Source organism: Hakea prostrata, chromosome 5 (genome assembly GCF_041222555.1).
Source record: "Hakea prostrata isolate BN-2017 chromosome 5, UWA_Hpros_2, whole genome shotgun sequence".
NCBI lineage: Eukaryota > Viridiplantae > Streptophyta > Magnoliopsida > Proteales > Proteaceae > Hakea > Hakea prostrata.
In genome coordinates, this window is record NC_142604.1 from 2,056,162 (window position 1) to 2,078,003 (window position 21,842).

The window sequence follows — 21,842 nt, forward strand, 5'->3', positions numbered from 1 at the left end:
TTCTTTTTGAAGACAGATGACTAGTTGGCCAATATCTTCACCAAAGAGGTTTAACTCTCTCTTGAGTTCAATACCTTCTTGAGCAAGCCTGAGGGGGAATGTCAAAAGTGCATTAGAGTAAGGGTATTATGGAGTCTTTGTTCAATAGGCTTGTCTATATCTCTCTAGGTTCTCTTATGTTAGTCTTTTTGGGTGTTTTTTTTTTGGGCCGTGGGGGGGGGGGGGGGGGGTATTGATGTAATTTCACTTGGTTAGTCAATATAGGAAAGAAAATTCTCTCCTCAGGCGGTCCTACACCCTCTTTTTCTCCCAGCATGTTTCCTTTTATTACTCCAAAATATAATTTGATTTGATAGTGTAAGCGTGTAACCATTGAATGAGTGTTCTTTGGATAGGCTATCTCCCTATCTCAACCCATATGGCTCACCTTGTTCTGGGCTTTCTATCTTGGTTTCTCAATCCTTCTTGTTGAGCTCATCTCATCTGGGTTTTCCAAAAGAAATTGTTGAAGCACTAAAATGACTTGTGGATGTTAGATTGGATACCATAGTGACACAAGAAAATTTTACCCATGAGTAGGCAAGGATCTATACAATCTGGCTCACAAAATTTTGCATTGGCCAAACTTGCACAGTTGCACTTGGGCATTCCAACTGTTATAAGTAGAATGGAGAAAGACTCTTTGGTTCCTTTGTTTCTTTACATTCCTCCTTGATGCTATGGACTTTTAGTTCATGTTATTGGATCCTTTTCTGCCCAGCTTTAAATCCTGTATCTCATATGGAGGTTCTCACTGAACAAGTCTACACTTGTTTTCTGCAGATTCAGGATGCATTGCATCGGGCCTCATCAGAGAGCAACTCACAAGTCGGGGCGATACTCCAGGTTTTGAATACTCAGGAATTACCCCCAACATATTTTCAGACAAACAAATTCACTTCTGCATTTCAGTCGATCGTTGATGCATATGGGTGAGTTTTCCTGTGTTAAGTTCACTTGATCAATTTTCTCAATATGTAAAAGGAATTAAACCTGCAGTGACAATATTGTAGATGCACTTCGAGAAGCATAAAAGATGTCGGTTAGAAACTTAGTTGAAAATCAGAATCTGGGTGCTAGCTTTAGAATCCAGATTTCAGAAGAAATTGGATAACTACTGATCCAAGAATCAGAATGTAATATTGTAGTTTAAGGTCTGGATAATGGAGAAGAGTTGATTCCTAAATTCTGGATAAAATCTGAATGGATGGTTATGAAATTTTTGGATAGTCCAACTGAGGGTTGGATTCTAGAACAGAACCTGGATTAGCAAACCAAACAAGTATTCAGGATGACAGGAATAACCATGAGCTGATATGATGGATAAACAATTCGTCTTCAAACTGTAGCAGCTGGCAGAAATTAGTTCTGAAAGATAGGCCATGGAACTGAAGAATTCAGAAAAACATAGTGAGAAGGATTTCTAGAAATCAGTAAAAAAATTGGATTTTAATTTCAAAACAGTAGAGCAGAACTTTTTTTTTTTTTGGGGGGGGGGGGGGGAATGAAAGCTTAATGTGAAATCACGTATTAACTAGTAATGGATTCAGCAACTACAAGACATGAATGGAAGAAAAGTTATGTTACTCCGAGTCACTGGAAGGATTGGATGGTCAAAAAGGTTGAATGTGCAGATATGGCTGTAGATGGCTAGTTGGTGTTTTGCCTCGACCACCCATTCCCCCATCCCCATTGCTCCTTCACTTCCTGCCTCTGCGGGCCACTCTATTTATCCCCAGGGCAGTGTTATATGGAGCTCTATTTTTGGGCCATCTAGTTCACATACAGGAGAGGGGTAGGCCTCGGTGTGATGGTTAGTTTGGACCACTGTTCTAGCCTGAAGTCAAGGTTTCGAAACAGCTTCTCAACAAGAATTGCTTGGCTAAGGCTGCATAGAAAATTCCCCCCCCCCCCAGCAGGGACTTTATTTGTGTGGAAACCTTCAGCACCGGGTTTGTGCTAGTTCACATTACTGGGAAGTCCCTCCCTATGTCGTTGGGGAATCTAAAGTTGCTCTGTGCCCTGCTGGTTTGCTGGATAACCAAGCCTTGAAATGGCAAAACTTGTTGGGACTGCCATTTCATAGGCAGCTGCCTTGCTTCTTGTTAAACGATACCTGATTCAACAGTAGAAACTACTGGGGTCCTTGAATACTTACCTTCTAGACAATAGGTATTCATCTTCACATTTTCTGTGGAATACGATGAGATTTGGGAGTCAGAAGGAGGCCTATGTCATGTCCGTAGGCCAATCTTTCTCCAGCATTAGGATTGCCACACCTCAAACACATCAATTTGAGCGCCACTCCTGTATCAATTAGCTTATCCAGCCTTCCACTTCATTACTGGTGCGGGGATGGGCTCCGCATTGTGGGCTGCGTTCCAGGTAAGCCTCTTTATCTCGATGGTAGAACAATGAAAGTAGTTCAGCTTGCTTCAGGAGGACATGCATGGAAACTCAACCTGATGACCATCCTCCCTCCCCTGTAGTGGTCATTGATGATGAGGTCTCTCTTCCAAACAAGAAGTTGGCTTCGAATGGCTCCTTCCAATTTGCCATAAATTCAAGGTGTTTGGCCATAATTCACTCCAGTTTTCCCCTCTCCCTGCTGCTCCAATTAGAGATTCCACTTCTGCTTCTGCCAGCATTGATCTGAGGAACTTTGACAGAACAACTTCAGTAATTGATTCCATTGCTCCTGCAACTGCTGATGAATCCATTACTCTCCCACTCATTCTTGTCATGCACTGCTGGCATTAACTCTTACTTCAGAGGCTCCCTTCACCCTCATAGCTGAGAAAGATGCCATTATTGAATGAAGAACTCCCAAACAGTGTCAGTACTTTGACCCTGGCTCTTCTTGTGGACATGACTGTCCCTCTCCTAACCTACTGCTGGGTAATAGCAACCCCCAACCATTGGTCCAAACTCCTGCAGTCTGAGCTCTGAAGTTCCATGCAGTGCTGCTCCTGAGGTTGCTGCTGTTCACACTTCCTCCTGCCTCATAAAGATCCTCGATCCTGTCTCTCTCGCCTCTTAACCAGTTCAAATCCTATTTCTCCTTCCAGTGCCCTTCCAAAATTTTCCCTTTCCCTTACCAATCCTACCTTGCCTGTGAGAGTTCATGTGATAGGGGTAGTTTAAGAACTAGTTGCTTTATCATGTAATGTTTGTTTTTGACCTCTTGCCTCCCTGTGAGGGGCATGTAACTGCTACTATTATTATTAAGTAGGTCTATTGGAGAATCACTCCAAGACACAACATGGGTAACCTTTTAGTCGCATGGCATCTCAGTGTTGTGCAAAACCGAAATATCAATCTTTTGCAAATATCTTGGTTGTGCAGTTTCAACCTGTAGTACATAGAGCTATTTAGGAGTAACTTTGATACATGATAAGTTGTGAGAATATAGTTTGATGGCCATAGAAGTGTGTAGTGGATGTAAAATCCCCTAAAATGCTAACCCGATAACTCATTGTTTCAAGTCCATAAACCCAGAGTGCCATTAGAAGACAACTTTGGACCATTTGAGTTGAGCCCAGGAGTTCAAGAAATGGACCTATGGACTTGGACGAGGTAGATGATGACCCAGCCACCTTAATTGATTTTAAGAGGAGAGAGAAAATCAACCCAAAAGGCTTAAAAAGGAGATTTTGTCATGCAAGGAAACCAATGCAAGAGGACCCCCAATGTCATCAAGCGTGTTTAGAGGATTCTACCCTCTGAAGCCCGCCGGAAACTGCATTTGTATAAAGACGTTATAGGGGTGGTTGATCAAACTGACTAACTGCCCCTACCCAGAAAATGGCATTTTCAGGTTTTCAAGTTTAGAAACCCTATTTTATTGATCTCTAGCCTCATAAACAAATTGTTAATGTTCTTTAGAGGCTCAGAGCTTAGGAGAGGAGAAAAGCTTGGAGTTTGGTGGAATCTTTGCACGTTTGGCACTGCCGAAGCGTGAACCACGAGTAATCGTGTTTTGAGGTGCGAAGATTCCCAAAGCCCCTTTTTACAACTATTCCTTCATGGTATTTAAGATGGTTGAGTGCAATAATGGTGGTGGTTGTGGTAGTTGGTATGAATTGATTAGTTGATTAGGTTCCCCCATTGTGTTTTCCAACCTCTTTGAGTGATGGATCATGCTATCCCTTCCATTTGAGATCGATCATCATCTTAGAGACGCCCACGAGCAACACTCTTAAGAACCAAATTGGGGCTTTTTGATTTGAGACTTGTTTGGGTGTTTAGAAGGTATTTTTTGGACATTATTACTATTCCATTGAGGCCCCGAAGTTTAGATTTTGAAATGAGCTTGAGATTAGGCTTTTTGGTTCGCAACCAAGGGGCAATTGACTAGGGACGGTCGACCAGCCCTAGTAGCTTTGACTTGCCGCCCTTATACGGGTGTGCGAGTTGGGTCCAATTTATGCGTGGTTTGGTCTCCAATTTAAACCTAATTTAATCTATATGTTTTCTAGAGTTCTTATAGCTTGTTAACATCCTTGATAGTGGGTTTTTTGGATTCTTAGAGATCATTCTTGTCATTAACAGGTGAGGAATACATTATCATGTATTTTTGTGTTAGATTAAAATTCTATTTCTTGATATTACAAATGTCGTATGTATTCTTATAAATTGTATGGTGAGACTTTGCACGCGTAGATGGTAATATGATATTTTATGCTTGTGTTATTATTCAATTCATTTTAAATGATGATTGTGAAGGTGATGTGTTAGGAATTGGGTGGACAGCACTACCCCAACCCGGGGTTGTGGGTTCACCCATTACCCTTGTGTCTATGCATTTACTTAGATTAACTACATACATTATCAATTGGTGTCTAGATGCATTGGTTGATGCATGCGACTACCCATTCGGCAGAGGCATTGAAGCCAAGTGACCCGTGATTGACAATGGTTGGGTCACGTTGTTGTCTAGCACGATGTGTGATTTCCGTGGGGAGACATAGGCCCACTATCATCATACATTGGGAGGGTTGCATGTGGTACGACCAGCATGATGTATGACATGGGGAAGCTATGAGCAAGGAAGAAAATTTGACCGAAACAGGAATTTCAACCTTGTGAAAGGCCAAAATTTCAATGTTTTGGTCGTAACTAGACATTTTTTTCTGGAATTTGGAACTTCAATTTCGGGCCTCCTATGGACTCAAATGATTTGGATTCTTGCATACTAGCTATTTCAAGCATAATAAACACAAAAGAACTAGTATTGTGCCAAAAAAAAAACCATTGAAAAATTTATCATTCAAGTATACTAACAAATGATTGGTTCCGACAAGGGCAGACTGTATTGCATATAGGCATAGAATCATCAGCATTCATGAATTGTTTGGTAGAATGGTTATGTTTACATATACAACAAGTCAACAAAATAAAATGACCAACTAGATCAAGTGATAGTGTCTCACATACTTATATATCATGTATACATAAAATAAAAATACATAATTTTAGAAAATAATTATTAAAATAAAAAAATGAAAAAAATGGTAGAAAATAATAAAAAGATAAGTTAACAAAACACAATCATAGATCATAGTCCTAGGCTAAACATATATTAATTTTAAGGCAACACAAGATCATTTAAGGCATAAACAAAACAAAAATAAAAAAAGGGGAAGTTTGGAATTGTTGGGTATGGCTCATGCTTCGCATTCTATTATTGTTAGAGTTTCCTTTGTAGTTGTTGTTGCTTAGTAGGTGTTTGGAGGGGGAAAATGATCAAAAAAAGGTGTTTGAAGGCAAAGGAGTTGTGGAAATTAGGTGAAAATGGGATAGGAATCAACAAAAATAAGGATGAACAAGTTGGCTCCTAAATGTTGGTTGAAATTTGACACTTTTTCGAAATCTCCTAAATTTTCGGTCAAAATTTTGCCTTTGCATATGTGGACAACTATAGGGTTAAAGGATGTTAGTCCAACACGATGTGTGATTTTCATGTGGAACAACATCCCTAGGTGAGAAAGATACATGGACTAAAAGGGCACTAGGTACGAGGGAAGGATCTGGATCAGATGTAGTATGAGACATAGATGACCTTGCATTGGGTTAGATCTATCCCTGACACGTGCTAGTACTTGGACCAAATGATGACCTAACCCCCAGCCATGCTATGATGTGACCTAAACCCATTGCTGCGGGTTCCCAAAAGAGGTAAACAATCCATAAGGGAGAGTGACGAGACTTCCTAGAGGAAGTTGGTGTTGTAACTTAATGCGTGTCTGCCATAGAGATTGCACTTGTTAGAGTTTAGGAGCCTATTGCATGAGCATTCATTGTCTCATTTATATTTATACATCTATATCTATGGTATATTGTTTCGTGTGTCGGATGCGACCTCACTGTCACTCCTCAATATAGGTTCTCTTTAGATTCTATTGCAGGTTATGAGGACCCCATTTACTTGGAGAGTTCGTTGCCGCTGGAGTCCTACGAGGGACCGGCAGGCAAGGACACCAAAATGCACGAAGAATCGTGTCTTTGGTCGGACTACTCTTACGGTGTCCAGCCATTCTTAGGCTTTGGAGATATCATCTGGAGATGTAGTCGCCTTGATTGCGATTAATTATATTCTCTATCTATTTGTTAGGCAAGGGCACTATTTACCTTCTTAAAACACTTTCTCAATAACATTAAGACTTCTGTTGTAATAACTCTTAACTTTCCTTTCTAACTCTGATTATGATATTGATTATCATTTGAGGATGACTGTAATAACTTGAGGATTTGATATCTTCTTTTATTTCTTTGCTCTTGGATTATGCTATGTGGTATTGTGTTGTTATGGATTGGCTGTGAACCTAGATCCTGTAGTATATATCACTTCCATGGGTATTCGGGTGAGTCCGAAGCCGACTAGGTGGGGTGTGACAGTGGAAGTGTAAAAGAGCTACTAAAACCAGGGGTAGGTCTAAAATGACACTAGGAGAAGGAAGTGAGGAAAGACTTTCATAGCTTAGGACTAGTAACAAATATGGCATTGAATATAGTTTGAGGTGGATTGGAATGTGTGGTTGAGGCGTGAAAGAGCTAATAAAATCAGGGGTAGGCCCAACATGAAGGGTGGGTCTTATTTTAGATTGAAAGAGCTAATAAAAATCTGAAGTTGGCCTAAAATAACCCAAAGAGAAGAAGTGAGGAAAACATTCACAGCTTAGGACTAGTAACAAGTATGGCTCTGAATATAGCTGATTGGAGAAGAAGATATATCTAGCTTTAGTTGGGATAAGGCTGAGTTGTTGCTTACATGGTTGGTTATTCTTTATTTACTATGGAGTTCTGTTTTTTTTTTTTAAAGGGAATCTTGACTGGATTATTTAGCCTATGGTTTTTTTTGTCCTTGCAGGGTGGCCAAATATCAAGAAGCAAATCCTGGTTTATTTACTATTATCACATTCCCATTTCTGTTTGCAGTCATGTTTGGTGATTGGGGCCATGGTATATGCTTGTTCCTTGCATCGATGTTCTTTATAGTCAGAGAAAAGAAATATATTGGCAAGGTAATCATTATAAATATCTCTCATTAGTTAGCTATAAACCTTGTCATTTGGGTGCTGCTTCTGATTATGTGCAAAATATCATCTTTGACTGTATCTGTTTTTGGTTGCATTAGTTGTGGACATTGTGGTTGGGTGATCTCGTAAACCTTCTGCCTATGTATCCTCATCCTGCTAAGCCTTCTTCTTTGAAGGACCTTGGCTGAATGCTTCATTTAGCTCATAATATCACTTCTTTTAACTGAAAATCAGTCGCTTTTTTGTGTGCATGCTTCCAAATCATTTGTTTGACATTGTTTACTTTATAAGTAGCCATTAATAATTGGCTGAAACTCAGTTGGGTTGCTTTTAGGGGTAAGTTACTCTCACAAGTCACAACCTTGATGTTTAAGGAAACTGTTATTTAGGTCTTATTTTCTGACACTATGATTTATGTACTTGATGGTGATTGTGCTAGAAAGTTTGACTTAATTCAAGTGAAAAAATGAATAAATACCAAAATTATCCTCTCCCAACGCCTCTCTGTCTGTCATTGCTTCCTCTTTTATGAAATCGTTAGACTTATTTAGGTTGCTCTGGTAAGCAACCATGTTAAGGTAGACCTGGAATGAACATACAAAATAGCGCTCATTTTGAACCTAATGGAATGTGAAGATCTTACCCATGAATGCACCACAACCCTCTTCACTCCCACCACTCCTTGATAACCAAAATCCCGTCATCTCCCACCCCACCTCCTCTTTTCTTTTCTCTCTGGTACATGGTTGTCAAGGTGACGAGGCGAAGCGATAGAGGGTAACAAAAACCAAGGCGAAAAGGCGTCGCCTTGACCCAAAAATGGGGCTAGGTACCAAGCCGGTGGCCTAGGCAGACACTTTGACAACCATGCCCTAGTACAAGTAACAACTTTCCAAAAGCGTCATCCAGCTTGTAATGCAAACATTTTGCCCTTAAACCTGCACATTTGATAATTTTTTAATGCGCTTTTAGGAAGGCAGCCATGCCGCTGCTAGTGTTGATTTCTCTACCATTCACCAGGTTACCAGGCATGGGATGCTGTCATTCATAACAAAAAATTTCATGCTAACTATGTTATTCTGCATCCCATGCACATAAAAGGTCAGTCTAGAACATGAATCAACTTGCTGGGCAATGGGTATGGTTCCCTTGATGAAGAAGAAGGATAAGCCCCATAAGATATAGGGAAAATTTCCCACATGGTCAGATTTTAAAAAAGATTTACTCATAAGATATTTTAAAAAAAGTTGTACTCAACTGGATTCTATTTCTAAAAATAATTACCAAATCCCAAATTTTGTGATAATTTTTTCCACCCAACTAATTCTCTCCTATGAACTACCAGAGAGAGAGTCCAGTCTTCCTAGGTGTGTAATCACTGTTTAGCTCTTCCCTAGCTTTTTGCCCTATAAAATTTTCCAGCTGCGTGTTTAGCATGAACTTACTCTGGCTTCGCTGCACTTCTTTTGTAACAACAGAAGCTTGGAGATATGACAGAAATGATCTTTGGTGGTCGGTATTGTATCATGCTGATGGCAATGTTCTCAATTTATACGGGTTTAATCTATAATGAATTCTTTTCAGTGCCATTTGAGCTTTTTGGCAAGTCTGCCTATGCATGCCGTGACCCTAAATGCAGGTATGAAAGTTCTTACAACATGAAATCCATGTTCTATTATTTGACAATTTTAATTAATTTTTATTGTTTACAATTCTTGAACTCATTTTTGCAGGGATGCTACAACAGTTGGCTTAATTAAAGTCCGTCCCACCTATCCATTTGGTTTAGATCCAGAGTGGCATGGTTCCCGCAGTGAGTTGCCATTCCTTAACTCACTAAAGATGAAGATGTCAATCCTTATTGGTGTAACCCAGATGAATCTTGGAATCGTGTTGAGCTATTTTAATGCCAAATTCTTTCGAAATGGCTTGAATATCTGGTAAGCTAAATTACAAACTAAATTAATTACTTTATATGCATTAGTCACCAACAAACACCTTCTTATGTGGGAATTACTAGTAGTGTAGTGCAATTGTATGATGAAGTTGGTGTTGTATCATCATAATGATATTCAAATACTTGAAGTGAGTTTTAATCCTCATTTTATCATTAATGATTTTATGTTTGATATTGGGTATGCATGATTAATGATTCAGTGCTCATTTTTCCTTCTTCATGGGTGTGAATCTGTCTATTTCATCAGTTGTTAATTCCAATTGTTTAACTATTGTACATTGTGCGCAATTCCAGGTTCCAATTTATTCCCCAGATGATATTTTTAAACAGTCTGTTTGGCTACCTTTCTGTCCTCATAATTATGAAGTGGTGTACTGGTTCACAAGCTGATTTGTACCACATAATGATATATATGTTCCTGAGTCCAACTGATGATCTGGGTGAGAACCAGCTTTTTGCTGGGCAGAAAACTGTGCAGGTATTTTCTCTTCTTTTCCATATTATAGAAGTACTTCCCTTAGATGCTAAAACAAATTATTCTCTTCCATTTGCAGCTCACATTACTATTGCTGGCCTTGGTTGCTGTTCCATGGATGCTGCTGCCTAAGCCATTTCTCTTGAAGAAACAACACCAAGAAGTAAGCTCATTTTTCTTTTCTTGATATTCCATTGAGGACAATCCTTATATTCAAGGTATCCTTATACACGCTTACCACGTAATTTTATTTTTCTTCAGAGGCATCAAGGTCAATCCTACATGATGCTTCATAGAACTGATGATTCTTTGGAAGTGGAAGCACATCATGATTCACATGGCCATGAGGAATTTGAGTTCAGTGAAGTTTTTGTGCACCAACTCATTCATACCATAGAGTTTGTCCTTGGATCAGTCTCAAATACAGCTTCGTATCTCCGGTTGTGGGCCCTCAGGTAAGCTACTAATAGCTTGAAATCATATTATCTGGTGGCTTGAGCTGCATAAGACATTCATCATTGTAAACATTTGCATGTAATGGTCCACTCATATGTGCATGATATGTGTCTCATGGCATAGAATATTTCGGTCCTTCATAGGAATAACAGGACTCCGAAAGGATGGTTTTAACGTTCTAGTTTTACTATATATAATAAGATTATCAAGACTCCCAATGTGCATTTTCATTCCTTCTTTTCTGAATAAGAATATCAGGACCAGCAATGGATGGGCTAAATATACAAAATTAAGTGAACTAGAAATAGGCTTGAGCAGACGAGTCTATGGTACTTTAACTATAATGGACAGGAAAGATGTATATGTCATGATCTAATATTGTTTGATAGCACTGATTTTTTGTGAATGAAGTATTTCAATGTGGGACATATTGATTTCTTTATCTCACGATGTTGCCCCAATCTTCCTCCCATACCGAAAAGCAAGACGAGGAGTAGAGCTTGAATGACCAAGGAAACCGACGTCTCCCGTGGCGCGGGGGGGGTCCAAGTAATCAAAACAATTGTCCTCTAATTCTAATTTGGGTGACATTAATCTGGGGCCACAGAACATGTCCTGCAATCGCTGACTTAGTGGTACATAAGTGAATATTCAAGGAATCCATTGAGAAGGATGAAAGAAAGGATTACAAGCTTACTTCTGCCTTATGGCGATCATTAACTACTGTTCCATATTGAGCATGCAGTGGGATGGGGAAAAAGAAAAAAGAAAAGCAAGGTGCCCTGCATTTTTTTTTTTTTTTTTTTTTTTTGGGGGGGGGGAGGAGTTCATGCTGTTGGCAAACTATTTAATTGTTGTGTCATTGGTGCCAATGTGAACCAGGATCTAGGGTTTAACTGATCGATGCAAGCTCTAAGTCCACCCTCAAGATCCTCTTCAAGCGAATCAGCAGCTATCTAGGGTTTGAAACACCCTACAGTTAAGGGAATTGAGAAGGTAGAGGGTTCTAGGGTTGGGAATGAGGTTGAGTTTGGTTCGGCTAGGGTTAATAGATCAAAGTCCAATCTTATGCTGGAAAGCCTGGAATATTAATGTCAGAATTGGATTGTAGGTCTAGGGTTTCTTGAGTTTCTAGGATTTGAACTAGCTTTAGGAGGGTTTCAGGAATTAGGGTTTCTTGAGTTTCTAGGATTTGAACTAGGATTAGGGTTAGGACCAAGTGTCTCTTAAAGAGATTTAGGCTTTTGAAGTTTTAGGGTCTCTGATGAAGAAGATGATGGTTAAGGATTTCTGGGGTGGTTTTTTCCCCCCCTTTTTTTCCCCTTTTTTTTGAGGGGAGGGCTGAATTGAAGGTCGAAGGTAGGGTAGGGAAGGGAGTCTTTGGGTATTGGTTAAGGGAAACCTAGGTTTTTTGGTTATGGGAAATTCTTTTTTTTCTTTTGTTTTTTTAGCAAGGAAGGAGGAAGAAGAAGAAGGAAAGAAAGAAGAGAAGGGCTGGGATTGATAGCCTAGGGTTGGGGAAGGGAGGGGGGTTAAGAGGTCATGGCTGAGGGAAGGGGTTAGGGTTTGCCACTTGCCACAGGATTGGGGAGATGGGAGGTGACTTGCAATTGTGTTTTTCTTTTCTCTTTTCTCCCTTATTTTTTTTTTTTTTTTAGGGGCTGGGTTGGGCTTCAGTTCTTACTTGAAGATGGCTTAGGGCTTTCAAATTTCACAAATTCTGCAGAAATCCATCTCTCTAAAGCTGCCACAAGTTGCTGTCTAGTCACCCATGACTCCCAACTCTTGCTCCTTAAAGTCTCAGTTTCATTTATCAATCATAAGCTGAACTCACACTAGGACTCAACATTAGTAACTTAAATCAAACTAGGGCTCCTACTTGGTTAAGTACTTACACTCATACAAGGACTCATTCATATCTCACTCTAAAAGGATCCAATTTGAAAACTAATAGTAGATATAGAATCCTCGCAAGAAGTACATTGCAACTAGGGGATTCTCTTACAACTTAGGAATCCCAATCTAATTAGGACTTTTCAATAATTTAACAAGTAAGGCCTCAAATTTAAAAATGAGATCTAGGGTTCTAGAAACATACTGAACCTAATAAAACCCTAAGTTGACTCAACTGAAAATTTGCAAAATTACCAAAATCCCCCTGGTTGGAAAGGAGTGCTGTGGGCTATGGGGCTCTTACCCTAGGCCCTATTCCAGCCCTGATTCTGGTTCACACCAGGTGCTCAGTTTAAATGTGATAGGAAAACACATACATGTTAGCCCTGGAAGGGTATTCTATCATATTTTATGTAATGGGGGATTTGGCAAGAATGTTAGTGAGATTTGAAGATAAAACTTATCCTCATTTGTTTCATTGATTTTGTTTAGAGAGGGTGGTTGTTAGAAACCTACAAGATAGTGTAATTAATGTAGTACTGTATTTGAATGATCAAAACAGTAGCCAAATAGGACCTTTCACAGGGAATCAACTTCAGATTTGATAGACTTAAGATAGATAAAATTCAGATATAATGGAAGGCTGAAAACCGAAGTGGTAGAACAAGGATATTGGTTTAAGAACAAGGACTAACTAGGTTTTCAAAACAGCAGTATGCTATAAAGAAGAATGGATAGAACAATATAAGAGAATTAAGAGAACAATAAGGACAACAAAGTAACATGTAACACCCGGGCTTCTCACCGCAAGGTGGATCGATTGGATCGAACACCAATCTACCTTGATCAAACACAAGGGTTCTCCAAGAGGAGGAATGCTAGCAAGCAATTTGATTTCATTTCACAAGTTGTCTTTTCACCATTTACATAAGTCTCTTTATATAGCATTCTAAAGAGACAAAAACATTAATGGTAACATCCAATCACTAGCTAACACAACCTACTACAAACAACATTGGAAACATCCAACTACTACCCAACACCACTAGTCAAAACAACATTGGAAACATCCAACTACTACCCAACACCACTAGTCAAAACAATAATGGAAATATCCACCAACTATACCCCACCACTAACCAACACCACCTACTAGCTCCTTTTGTTGACTTTTCAAAGCTAGACTTGGGCTTAGTTCAAAATAGTGGGCTGATATTCTTCTTCCACTAAAGTGATCCAAGCCCATGAAACCATGGGCTCATTTTAACCCACTCCAATAGTCCTAGCCCATGCAAGCCATGGGCTGTTTTGGGTCATGTCCTTAGGCTTTAATGGGCTTGAGCTTTGGGCTTTTCTCTCTTTTGTATCAGCTGCCAATTCTGCATCAGTAATCTAGTACATTGGACACATTGAATGCCCTGGGTATCTCTCCCGACTGTTCAATTAGAGAGTTTGTCATTATTGGCAAGCCAAAAGGAAAGTTATCAAAGCAACCTGTAATTCAGATGGTTACTTCCATACAGCTGGATTTGTGGCCTAGATGAGATTTTTATTGTTTGTAGATCCTGGCCCTAATACATTTTTAATTGTGTAACCAATACTGTAGTTTCTTTTTGCATCAAAGCCCTCAGCATTGGTAATTTGTAACTTATAATTTAGTTTCTTTCTTTATCTATCCCACTGCATTGATAATTTATAAGCTCATAAAATGTTGTTTGTTTTTCATACTATGGTGCATCTATTTTGGTTAGCAGAGACTGATGATGTTATTGTGTGATTTGTTGCAGCCTTGCTCATTCAGAGCTGTCGAGTGTTTTCTACGAGAAAGTTTTGCTTCTTGCCTGGGGGTAAGTTACTGCCATGAGTTCTACTGTAGGTTTTCTGTTCTTTCCTTTTGACCCACCCCCATGGCTTTCAGTCTCTGGCCCTTGGGAAAGAAATTTTCTTGTTTTTTGGCGATATTTAAATGCGAATAGTCTGGCAGGTCCAAATGTGATATCTCTGGACTCTGTAAATGTATGCTACATGGCAGATTAGATAAGGTGTAATTTTGTAAATAGGTCCAAGGGCCCCCATTTACATGTTAAATTTCAGGTTAAGTGGAGTTCAACTAGTAGCAAAATTGCATCTTCAAGATCCAGTGAAAAAAAAAAAAGAGGCTTAGCAGGATTTACAATTCACTTTTTTGGTGGAGTAGAACAGGTCTCATGCATTAAATTTTTTCTTAGGGAGGGGTTGTTTGGTTTCCAAACAGTCGGCCTGCCGTCACATTAGGAGTGGGATCTATTCAGTTTCACCGACATAAAATGGGCACTCACCCCATATCATTTTTACAAAAAATAACAATGGGTCTGCCTCCCTATTAGGGGTGGGGTTTATTTGGTTCCCACCAATATGAAACAGGCAAAGTATCTCACGTCATTTTGGCCAAAAATGGAAGGGACCCTCACCTCCCAATCTATGGGAGGGTAGAGGATGTTTCTGAGTCTGAAGTCTGACAATTGGCCAATCTAAGAATATTTTCTAGATATCCATACCATAAAATAGTCATATTACCCTTCCATGTTGTGAAAACCTAGTCCCAGACTACAATATCCCCTAGGCTTGCTAGGCTAGAATAGCTTTTTGCATAAATGATTAAACGCTTCTGATAGCTCTTTTTGTTTGTAATGCAGGTTCAACATGATTAAACGATTCTGATAGCTCTTTTTGTTTGTAATGCAGGTTCAACAATGTTATAATCTTGATTATTGGCATCATGGTTTTCATTTTTGCAACGGTTGGGGTGTTGCTAGTGATGGAAACACTGAGTGCATTCTTACATGCCTTGCGTCTTCACTGGGTGGAGTTCATGAATAAGTTCTACGAGGGAGACGGGTACCTGTTCCAACCCTTTGCATTTGCATTGATTAGTGAAGAGGACGAGTAGACCATCACTTGAAGCTCAATGAATCTTTGGAAACAATCGAGAATATTGAAATGTTCCAACTCAGATATTATTGATTTTTTTCATTTGAGTGTGACATCAGATGTGAATTATCAATTCTTTTCATTTGGAGGAAATGTGTTGAAGCCATAGTCTATTTTAAACCTTCCTATCTTTGTGGTCTCCATAGGTCGGAAAAATAAAGCTTCTATGGCACCCTGTAGTTTCTGTATGTGGTGGCTCTAGTTTTCATCAGAAGGTTGTATTAATATTATTTATTTATGTTTAGAATCCTACTTAATAAATAAGAGGCATATGTTGTTTTTGTTTTCCTTTCTTCCTCCTCCACCATATACTTATGTACATGGGATTCATACCCTTACAGCTAAAGTCCACATCTTTCAATCCACATCTCTTTGGTTGAAGAGGGACGATTCTCTTAGAGTCCTGAACTTTTCAACCCATTTGTAAAAATTCCATTCTTTCCAAATCAAATGCTTGCTTTCCAACTTTTAAGAAGAGAAAGAACTTCACAAAGAATTGGAAATTTCAATTCATCCGTGTACAGTGAGGCTCAAAAGAGAATGCTAATCATCTCATCTGTCGATGACGATATATCCTCTGGTATATTTCCATGCAATTCCTGGCCAGGTGGAGCATGCTTGAAGCAGTTTCTGTAAACTAAATCGTCATCACTATGGGATCTATGATCCAACTAATTTGGAGAAAACACAATCGTCAAATAGATGATTGCCTTAGAGAGATATCAGTATAGATGATTGCCGTCAAATTCTCAGAAGGTGCGCCTCCACTGTTTCTAGTTCTTCATTAAGAAAGTCCAGTTGATTCCTTTAGCAAGGTTTGAAAAATCTCTCTATGTCGCCGTGTCGGTGGTCGCCAGCCACTGACATGGTGATATATCGTGATATGTCATGCGACTTTTAGAGGATTGCCAATAAAAATTGACCCCTAATTTCAAGAGGTATTTTGGGTCATTTTAGTCTAAATTTTGTTGTGTAGTCTAACTTGAGGCCAATAAACATACTGGAAACGTTATTTTGACCTAAAAATCACTTAAACTAATATTTTTAATCGACACATGTCTGGCTGTATGTGGGCAACGATAACGAAACAAGATGTACTCGTAAACGTCGAAGATCGGAGTAAAATATGGTTAAAATGCAAGAAACAAGAAAGAGAAGCAACATTAGCGACATCTCAACGACATTAGGTGACATCGACAATATATCGTTGACTTATTGTCGACCTCGTGTTGGAAGGGGGTGTCGTGTTGCCCCACTCAGACATAGTGATATATCACCAACACTTTGAACCATGGTTGCAGGATATTCAATTAATGCATCACAGGTATTTTCAGAACCAGAGAAAACCAGACCTTAGACGGGAGTAAGGGTAGGCAACCCTTGTATTTATCAACATATGCAACATGCGATGCAACAAAACTAATAATAGGACAGCTGCTGGATGGGCAGAAAAACTAACTCTGCGATCTGTATGGCAACTTCTGGTGGCAAATACCAAAAATGAAGAAGTTTTAGATGGAGCAGAACGTCTGCCAGACGCTGATAAGAATCATAGTTGAAAGACATATTTAAGGATAACATGCTTTATTCTGACGTTGCCCTGCGGGGATCAATAACAATTTCAATGCTAAGGGGCACAATTTTAGAAGGCCTACTTGAGGAAAAAGCATTCAGTCTGCCCAGTTGAAAACATGCCAGCACAATCACAAAGAAAACTCTCTTTGAACAAGATCAATGGAAGATAGGAAAATAAAAACTAAAGAGGAATATACAATGGCATTATGAAATGAGGTGTCACCCAATTCCTGAAATAGTTAAAACCATTGACATTTGAAGGTGGTAATGACAAGTAGAGGTAACAATTCCATTGAAGCCATGGTGCAGACCATACAATAACGTGTTTCATAGTTAACTTCATAAGCAATAACTCCTGTAATAAATAGGTCTGTGAGCTTTGAAAGCAAGATAAACTTATGAAGATTATGTCACAACACATACAACGACACTTCTGTACAGGAGATAAAACAGCACTACGTAAACCAAGAATCTACTCTTGAGAGGTCTGGGCTGCAACCACAGTGGAGACCATGGAGTCTACGCCACAGACATTGTGACCCCGACAGATTTTGTAGTAACCATTCTCTCCCCAGCTTTCTCCCCATGAGTTCTTTATGATCCAATATGGTTTGTTCTTAAAGCGGATGGGAGAATAACCTTCAGCGCCATAACCCACCAGAAGCACTCCATGATCCAGCCGCCTCATGCATATATATGGGCATGAAACCCCACCTATGTAGGTCTGCATGAAAACCGCATTGATCCCCACTGTAACCACACAAAGCAACAGAGATTATGATAAGATGATCACCAGTCACAAATGCATCATTTTTATAAAGATATAACAAATCTCTTGATTTGATGCTATATCAAAATTCAAAGACCCACCTGCAAGTGGACCATTTTTCACGAGATTTGCTGCAATCTGTTCTTCATCAAGGGAGACAACACTGAAGTTAGCCACTTTAGCAGCCACTTTAGCAGTGATCTGTGAATTGTCTATTTTGCAGGTGCCATCAGTCCCAGTGTATGGATAATCTTCCTCTCGCACAAGCCCTCCCGCTTTTAGTGTATATTCAAAGGCACTGTTCATTAGCCCCCCATTGCAGCCTGCATCGCATGCACCTGCTTCCTCTGGGTCACACTGCCAATGATAGAAAGCCTTTCAGTATGCTATAAGGCTTCTTAAGTACCTTATCAATAATTGCTATTCACCTAAAACGCACTGAGATTATGGCTACAAGTCTGCACCCCAAGAAGCCACCTCAGTAACAGGCTGCCATTGAGGCCTAACAAATAAACATTCAAGAATGAACCGTGTAAGAGGCCATTCGGTATGTACATTGCTCTGATGCAAAATGCATACAAAGAGCAGACAAACGAAGTATAAAAGGATGTTCTAGTACCACAACCACATGCACCATCGTCTGGAACCTTATCAGACATACTAACATTATCAATGATTGGAAATTCCAGAAAACAAGACATGCTGAATCAAGCCACCTGTCCCATCGAACTGAAAAGTACAGAAACCATGGCTCATGAGACCTCCCATGACATGCAATTAGATCAGGATGTATTACAAATGACTCAGAACGCTAAAGAAAAGCTGAGGTTACACAGCTCCAAGGGTCTCAAGACCATCCGTAATCCCCTAGGGATAAGAACAACAAAATTCCATGAGGAGGCCACAGTCACGGTACTAACTGCCGTAGGGTCTTCTTTAAACAAGACAGTAAGAAAATTGTGATAAGACCACAAGGAAATAATGAACCAGGCAATCAATGCCTGGCTAGTCCAAGCCACATAAGGTACAGAATTCCAAAGATAAAGACTGCAGTTGTGCAACTCAAAAGAAAACAATACAGTGAACAGCGACTTCATTATTATATAGACTGCAGTTTTGCAACTCAGAAGAAAACGACATAATAAATAGTGACTTCAATCTATATAATGATGACGTGCCTCAGTTTCAGAATTCAATTTAATGATGGACCATGACCAAGATCATCATCATGCCCCCAATATGCTCAAAAAAATATCCCAATTTACATCCCAATCTTTCACAGTATGTATAATTAGCTTGTTTTGTGAATTACAATACCAGCTTCAATTAACACCGTCTGCAAAGACCCAAACAACTACAAGTGGATTCCAATTTCATGGAGCGAAAGGGATCCTTGCTCTTGTTATAGTGAAAAAATAGAATTCCCTCCAATACTATAATACAGCTTCCTAAACATCCATGCTAGCTCAATGTGAAAATATATAGCACAAGCTACTGAAAAAACTTTAAAACCACCTGCCTTACGCATTACTCATTACACTATTAATGACTACGTACAACTATAGCATTATTGCAAACACAACATAAATAAATTACGTGTCACAATGATCCTAAATTACATCTGCAGTAGATTAAATTTCATCGAGTCAATCCACAAAGTGCAAATTTCTAATATACAAAATTAGCAGCAGAAAAGAAATTTCCACTTCCTCGTTACAATACAGTAACTTGGTCAGTATTTTACACAAGAAAAACAGTAATTAGGTTAATATGCAGTTTCAATAAAATCTGAGCTTTAAAACAAAATTAAAAATCAAGAGTGCATAAATATTTGTGGTATACTAAAATACAGGCGGTATAACCATGTACAGAAACTACCATCTGCCCACCCAGTTAATAGAAACAAACAGAATCTCAACAAGAAATCTCCCAACTGTATGGACAGATCCGGTTACTGTAAAAGAGCAGAGATACCATACGAAGCCAATAAAGAGGCAAAAGTATAAATATAGACAAAAATAAAATCAAAACGCAACGAAGCAGAAGATTCAAACCTCGTGATCGCAATCCACAAGCTGTTGCTCACTGAGGCTAACAAGATTTCCAGTAGCCAGAAAATTAGCACCTTCTAAGGCCCCAGTAGCGCTGAAAGACCAGCACGACCCACAAGCACCCTAAATTTCAAATAAAAGGAAAAGAACAACTGACAAATCAATCCACAGTAAGAGAAAATTATATTGAATTCGAGATATGAATAAAAAAAATGTAATAATCAGTTACTGATACGAATTAAACAAACGTACCTGGTTCTTAACACCAGTAACGGCGCCGTGGTCTCTCCAGTCGAAGTCGGCGGGAAGATCATTGGTAGGGAGAATCGGAGCCTTGTGAGCATCAGAAGGAAGTCTGAGACGACGCTTCAAGCCGAGATGCCGGCGGAACTCCTTGGGAGTCAAGTCGGAAAACTGCGTGATACCGTGAACGGCAGTTGGATCAAGCGTCTGGTGACGCCTCGCACGTCGTAAATTAGCCTTGAAGACACCAAATCGGTAAGAGTGTTCTTCCGGAGTAGCGTAACTCTTAAGGAACTTCCTCTTGAAGCTAAGGAAATGGTTCTCTGCTTCCGTCAAAAGATCTTCTTCGTTCGGCACAACTTGACGGATCATCATATCTTCCGATTCATCGTGTGAAGAAGCATCAGAATCTGAAGAAACTGATGTTGCGAAGAAGAAGATGAGAGAGGAAACGAAGAAGAGAAGAAGGAAGCGAGAAGCCATTTTTGGGAGAAAAAAAACGCAGAAAGGGGAAGAAGAGATGGATGAGAAACAGGTCCGAGATTGGGTATTTGTGTTGCCTCTCGGGCCAATCCGTATCTACCAGTCTTCGACCTTCACGGCATAAATAATGCTTTTTTAAGTATTGGTAGGTGGAACTGGCCAATGTTGTGACGACACGTGTTTCTCTATTTATTGACGTTTTGCGCAAGTTGTCCTCTGACCTGAGAAAATATCTACTAGTCCCAACTCCCTATATCTAGGAATATTGTTAAAAAACCCCCACCTGGCTCAATCGAACCGATCTGGTTCGACCTTATACTGTAAAACAAAATTGAACGGTCGGACCAATGAGACCAATTATTTGAACCGGAAACCCCTTTATAAAGTAGACCACTAAAAAAAGAGTCTGCATCTACCAAACTAACCAAATTATTTTTAGTGACTTTTTGTTTTAGACAAAATAGTAATTTTTTCTCTTTAATTTGGTTAATTACTATTTTGATTAGTTTTTTTTTTTTATGAGGTTCATTCGGGCAAGCTTTTTGTACACCTCGATTACATCTTCAAACCTCTCCACTGAGAAGTATGGATCTTACCACTTTACCAACCCTGCATTGACTAAGAGTTGCTTTTTGTTATACATTAATATTTACTATTATTCAGTATGATATATGATGGATGGACTTAAGTTTAGTGTTTAATTTGTTGATTAGTATTAAATTTAGAAAAATTATTATAACTTATCTACAATTGATGGAAGGAGATGATTTCTATTTATTTTTTCTAATAGAAGTTTTAAATTTTATAAAAAAAAATCAAAAACTAGTGTCAAATGTATTTTTTTAGTGAAAAATCTATTTTACAAATTAGTTACTAACCCTATTTTGTATTTTACTCCAAAATGAGTTTCAATGCTAATTTTTCAAAAATAGGTGAAAATAAAAAAATTGAGAACCACACCAAATACAACCTAAGTTAGTCCAATCTGACCATACATCAGAGTAGACCTCCTTAGACCCATGACAAAAGACACATTATCTGCCACAACATATCTGTTGAACATGGCAAAAAAGAGTTATCTGATTTGGTCCATACTTGCAATCTAGAACTCTTAAAATGTATCTTTAACTTATTTTGCCCATAACTAATGATTGAAAAACACTTAAAAAGTGATGCATTTTAGAATTGTCTAACCGTCAGAGGCATGCAAAACAAACGTTAGACGCGGACCAATTCAACAGTCGAGAAGGCACTTCTGATGGTTAAATCAATTATAGGCTGCGTTTGTTTGCTGGAATAAAGGCGGGGTGGGAAAATTATTGAAAAGAGTATAGATTTCTTACTTTTCCCTTAAATCCCAAAATGGTAAATTGTTTGGTTGCTTGGGGTGGGA

At 39.1% G+C, this 21,842-nt stretch overlaps 2 protein-coding genes across 2 annotated transcripts in view; one reads left to right on the forward strand and one right to left on the reverse strand.

The window, feature by feature from the left end:
* Nucleotides 1-15,609, forward strand: part of LOC149014343 (V-type proton ATPase subunit a2-like) — a 29,150-nt gene extending 13,541 nt beyond the window's left edge. Inside the window, exons 10-18 of the mRNA XM_089156872.1 lie at nucleotides 823-971; nucleotides 7,409-7,562; nucleotides 9,056-9,216; nucleotides 9,311-9,517; nucleotides 9,829-10,012; nucleotides 10,089-10,172; nucleotides 10,271-10,464; nucleotides 14,146-14,205; nucleotides 15,083-15,609. Of these exons, the coding sequence (XP_089012998.1) occupies nucleotides 823-971; nucleotides 7,409-7,562; nucleotides 9,056-9,216; nucleotides 9,311-9,517; nucleotides 9,829-10,012; nucleotides 10,089-10,172; nucleotides 10,271-10,464; nucleotides 14,146-14,205; nucleotides 15,083-15,287 (1,398 nt within the window). The 3' untranslated portion in view covers nucleotides 15,288-15,609. The remainder of the gene's footprint in view (nucleotides 1-822; nucleotides 972-7,408; nucleotides 7,563-9,055; nucleotides 9,217-9,310; nucleotides 9,518-9,828; nucleotides 10,013-10,088; nucleotides 10,173-10,270; nucleotides 10,465-14,145; nucleotides 14,206-15,082) is intronic.
* Nucleotides 15,610-17,165: 1,556 nt separating this feature from the next.
* Nucleotides 17,166-20,538, reverse strand: RD19 (Papain family cysteine protease). The gene is made up of 4 exons (XM_089155684.1): nucleotides 19,976-20,538; nucleotides 19,727-19,846; nucleotides 17,774-18,029; nucleotides 17,166-17,653 (listed from the first exon to the last, which is right to left on the reverse strand). The coding sequence occupies exons 1-4, from the start codon at nucleotides 20,447-20,449 to the stop codon at nucleotides 17,376-17,378; spliced, it is 1,128 nt and encodes a 375-aa protein (XP_089011810.1). The 5' UTR covers nucleotides 20,450-20,538; the 3' UTR covers nucleotides 17,166-17,375.
* Between the last annotated feature and the right edge of the window lie 1,304 nt (nucleotides 20,539-21,842).

What these genes read in the sequence shown, in the direction of transcription:
- RD19 (XM_089155684.1), bottom strand. Translation starts at nt 20,449, where the DNA reads ATGGCTTCTCGCTTCCTTCTTCTCTTCTTCGTTTCCTCTCTCATCTTC. An exon ending in TTACTGGTGTTAAGAACCAG is followed by an intron (nt 19,847 to 19,975) that starts GTACGTTTGTTT and finishes TTTGAAATTTAG; the next exon opens with GGTGCTTGTGGGTCGTGCTG. An exon ending in GAAAAATGGTCCACTTGCAG is followed by an intron (nt 17,654 to 17,773) that starts GTGGGTCTTTGA and finishes GTGTGGTTACAG; the next exon opens with TGGGGATCAATGCGGTTTTC.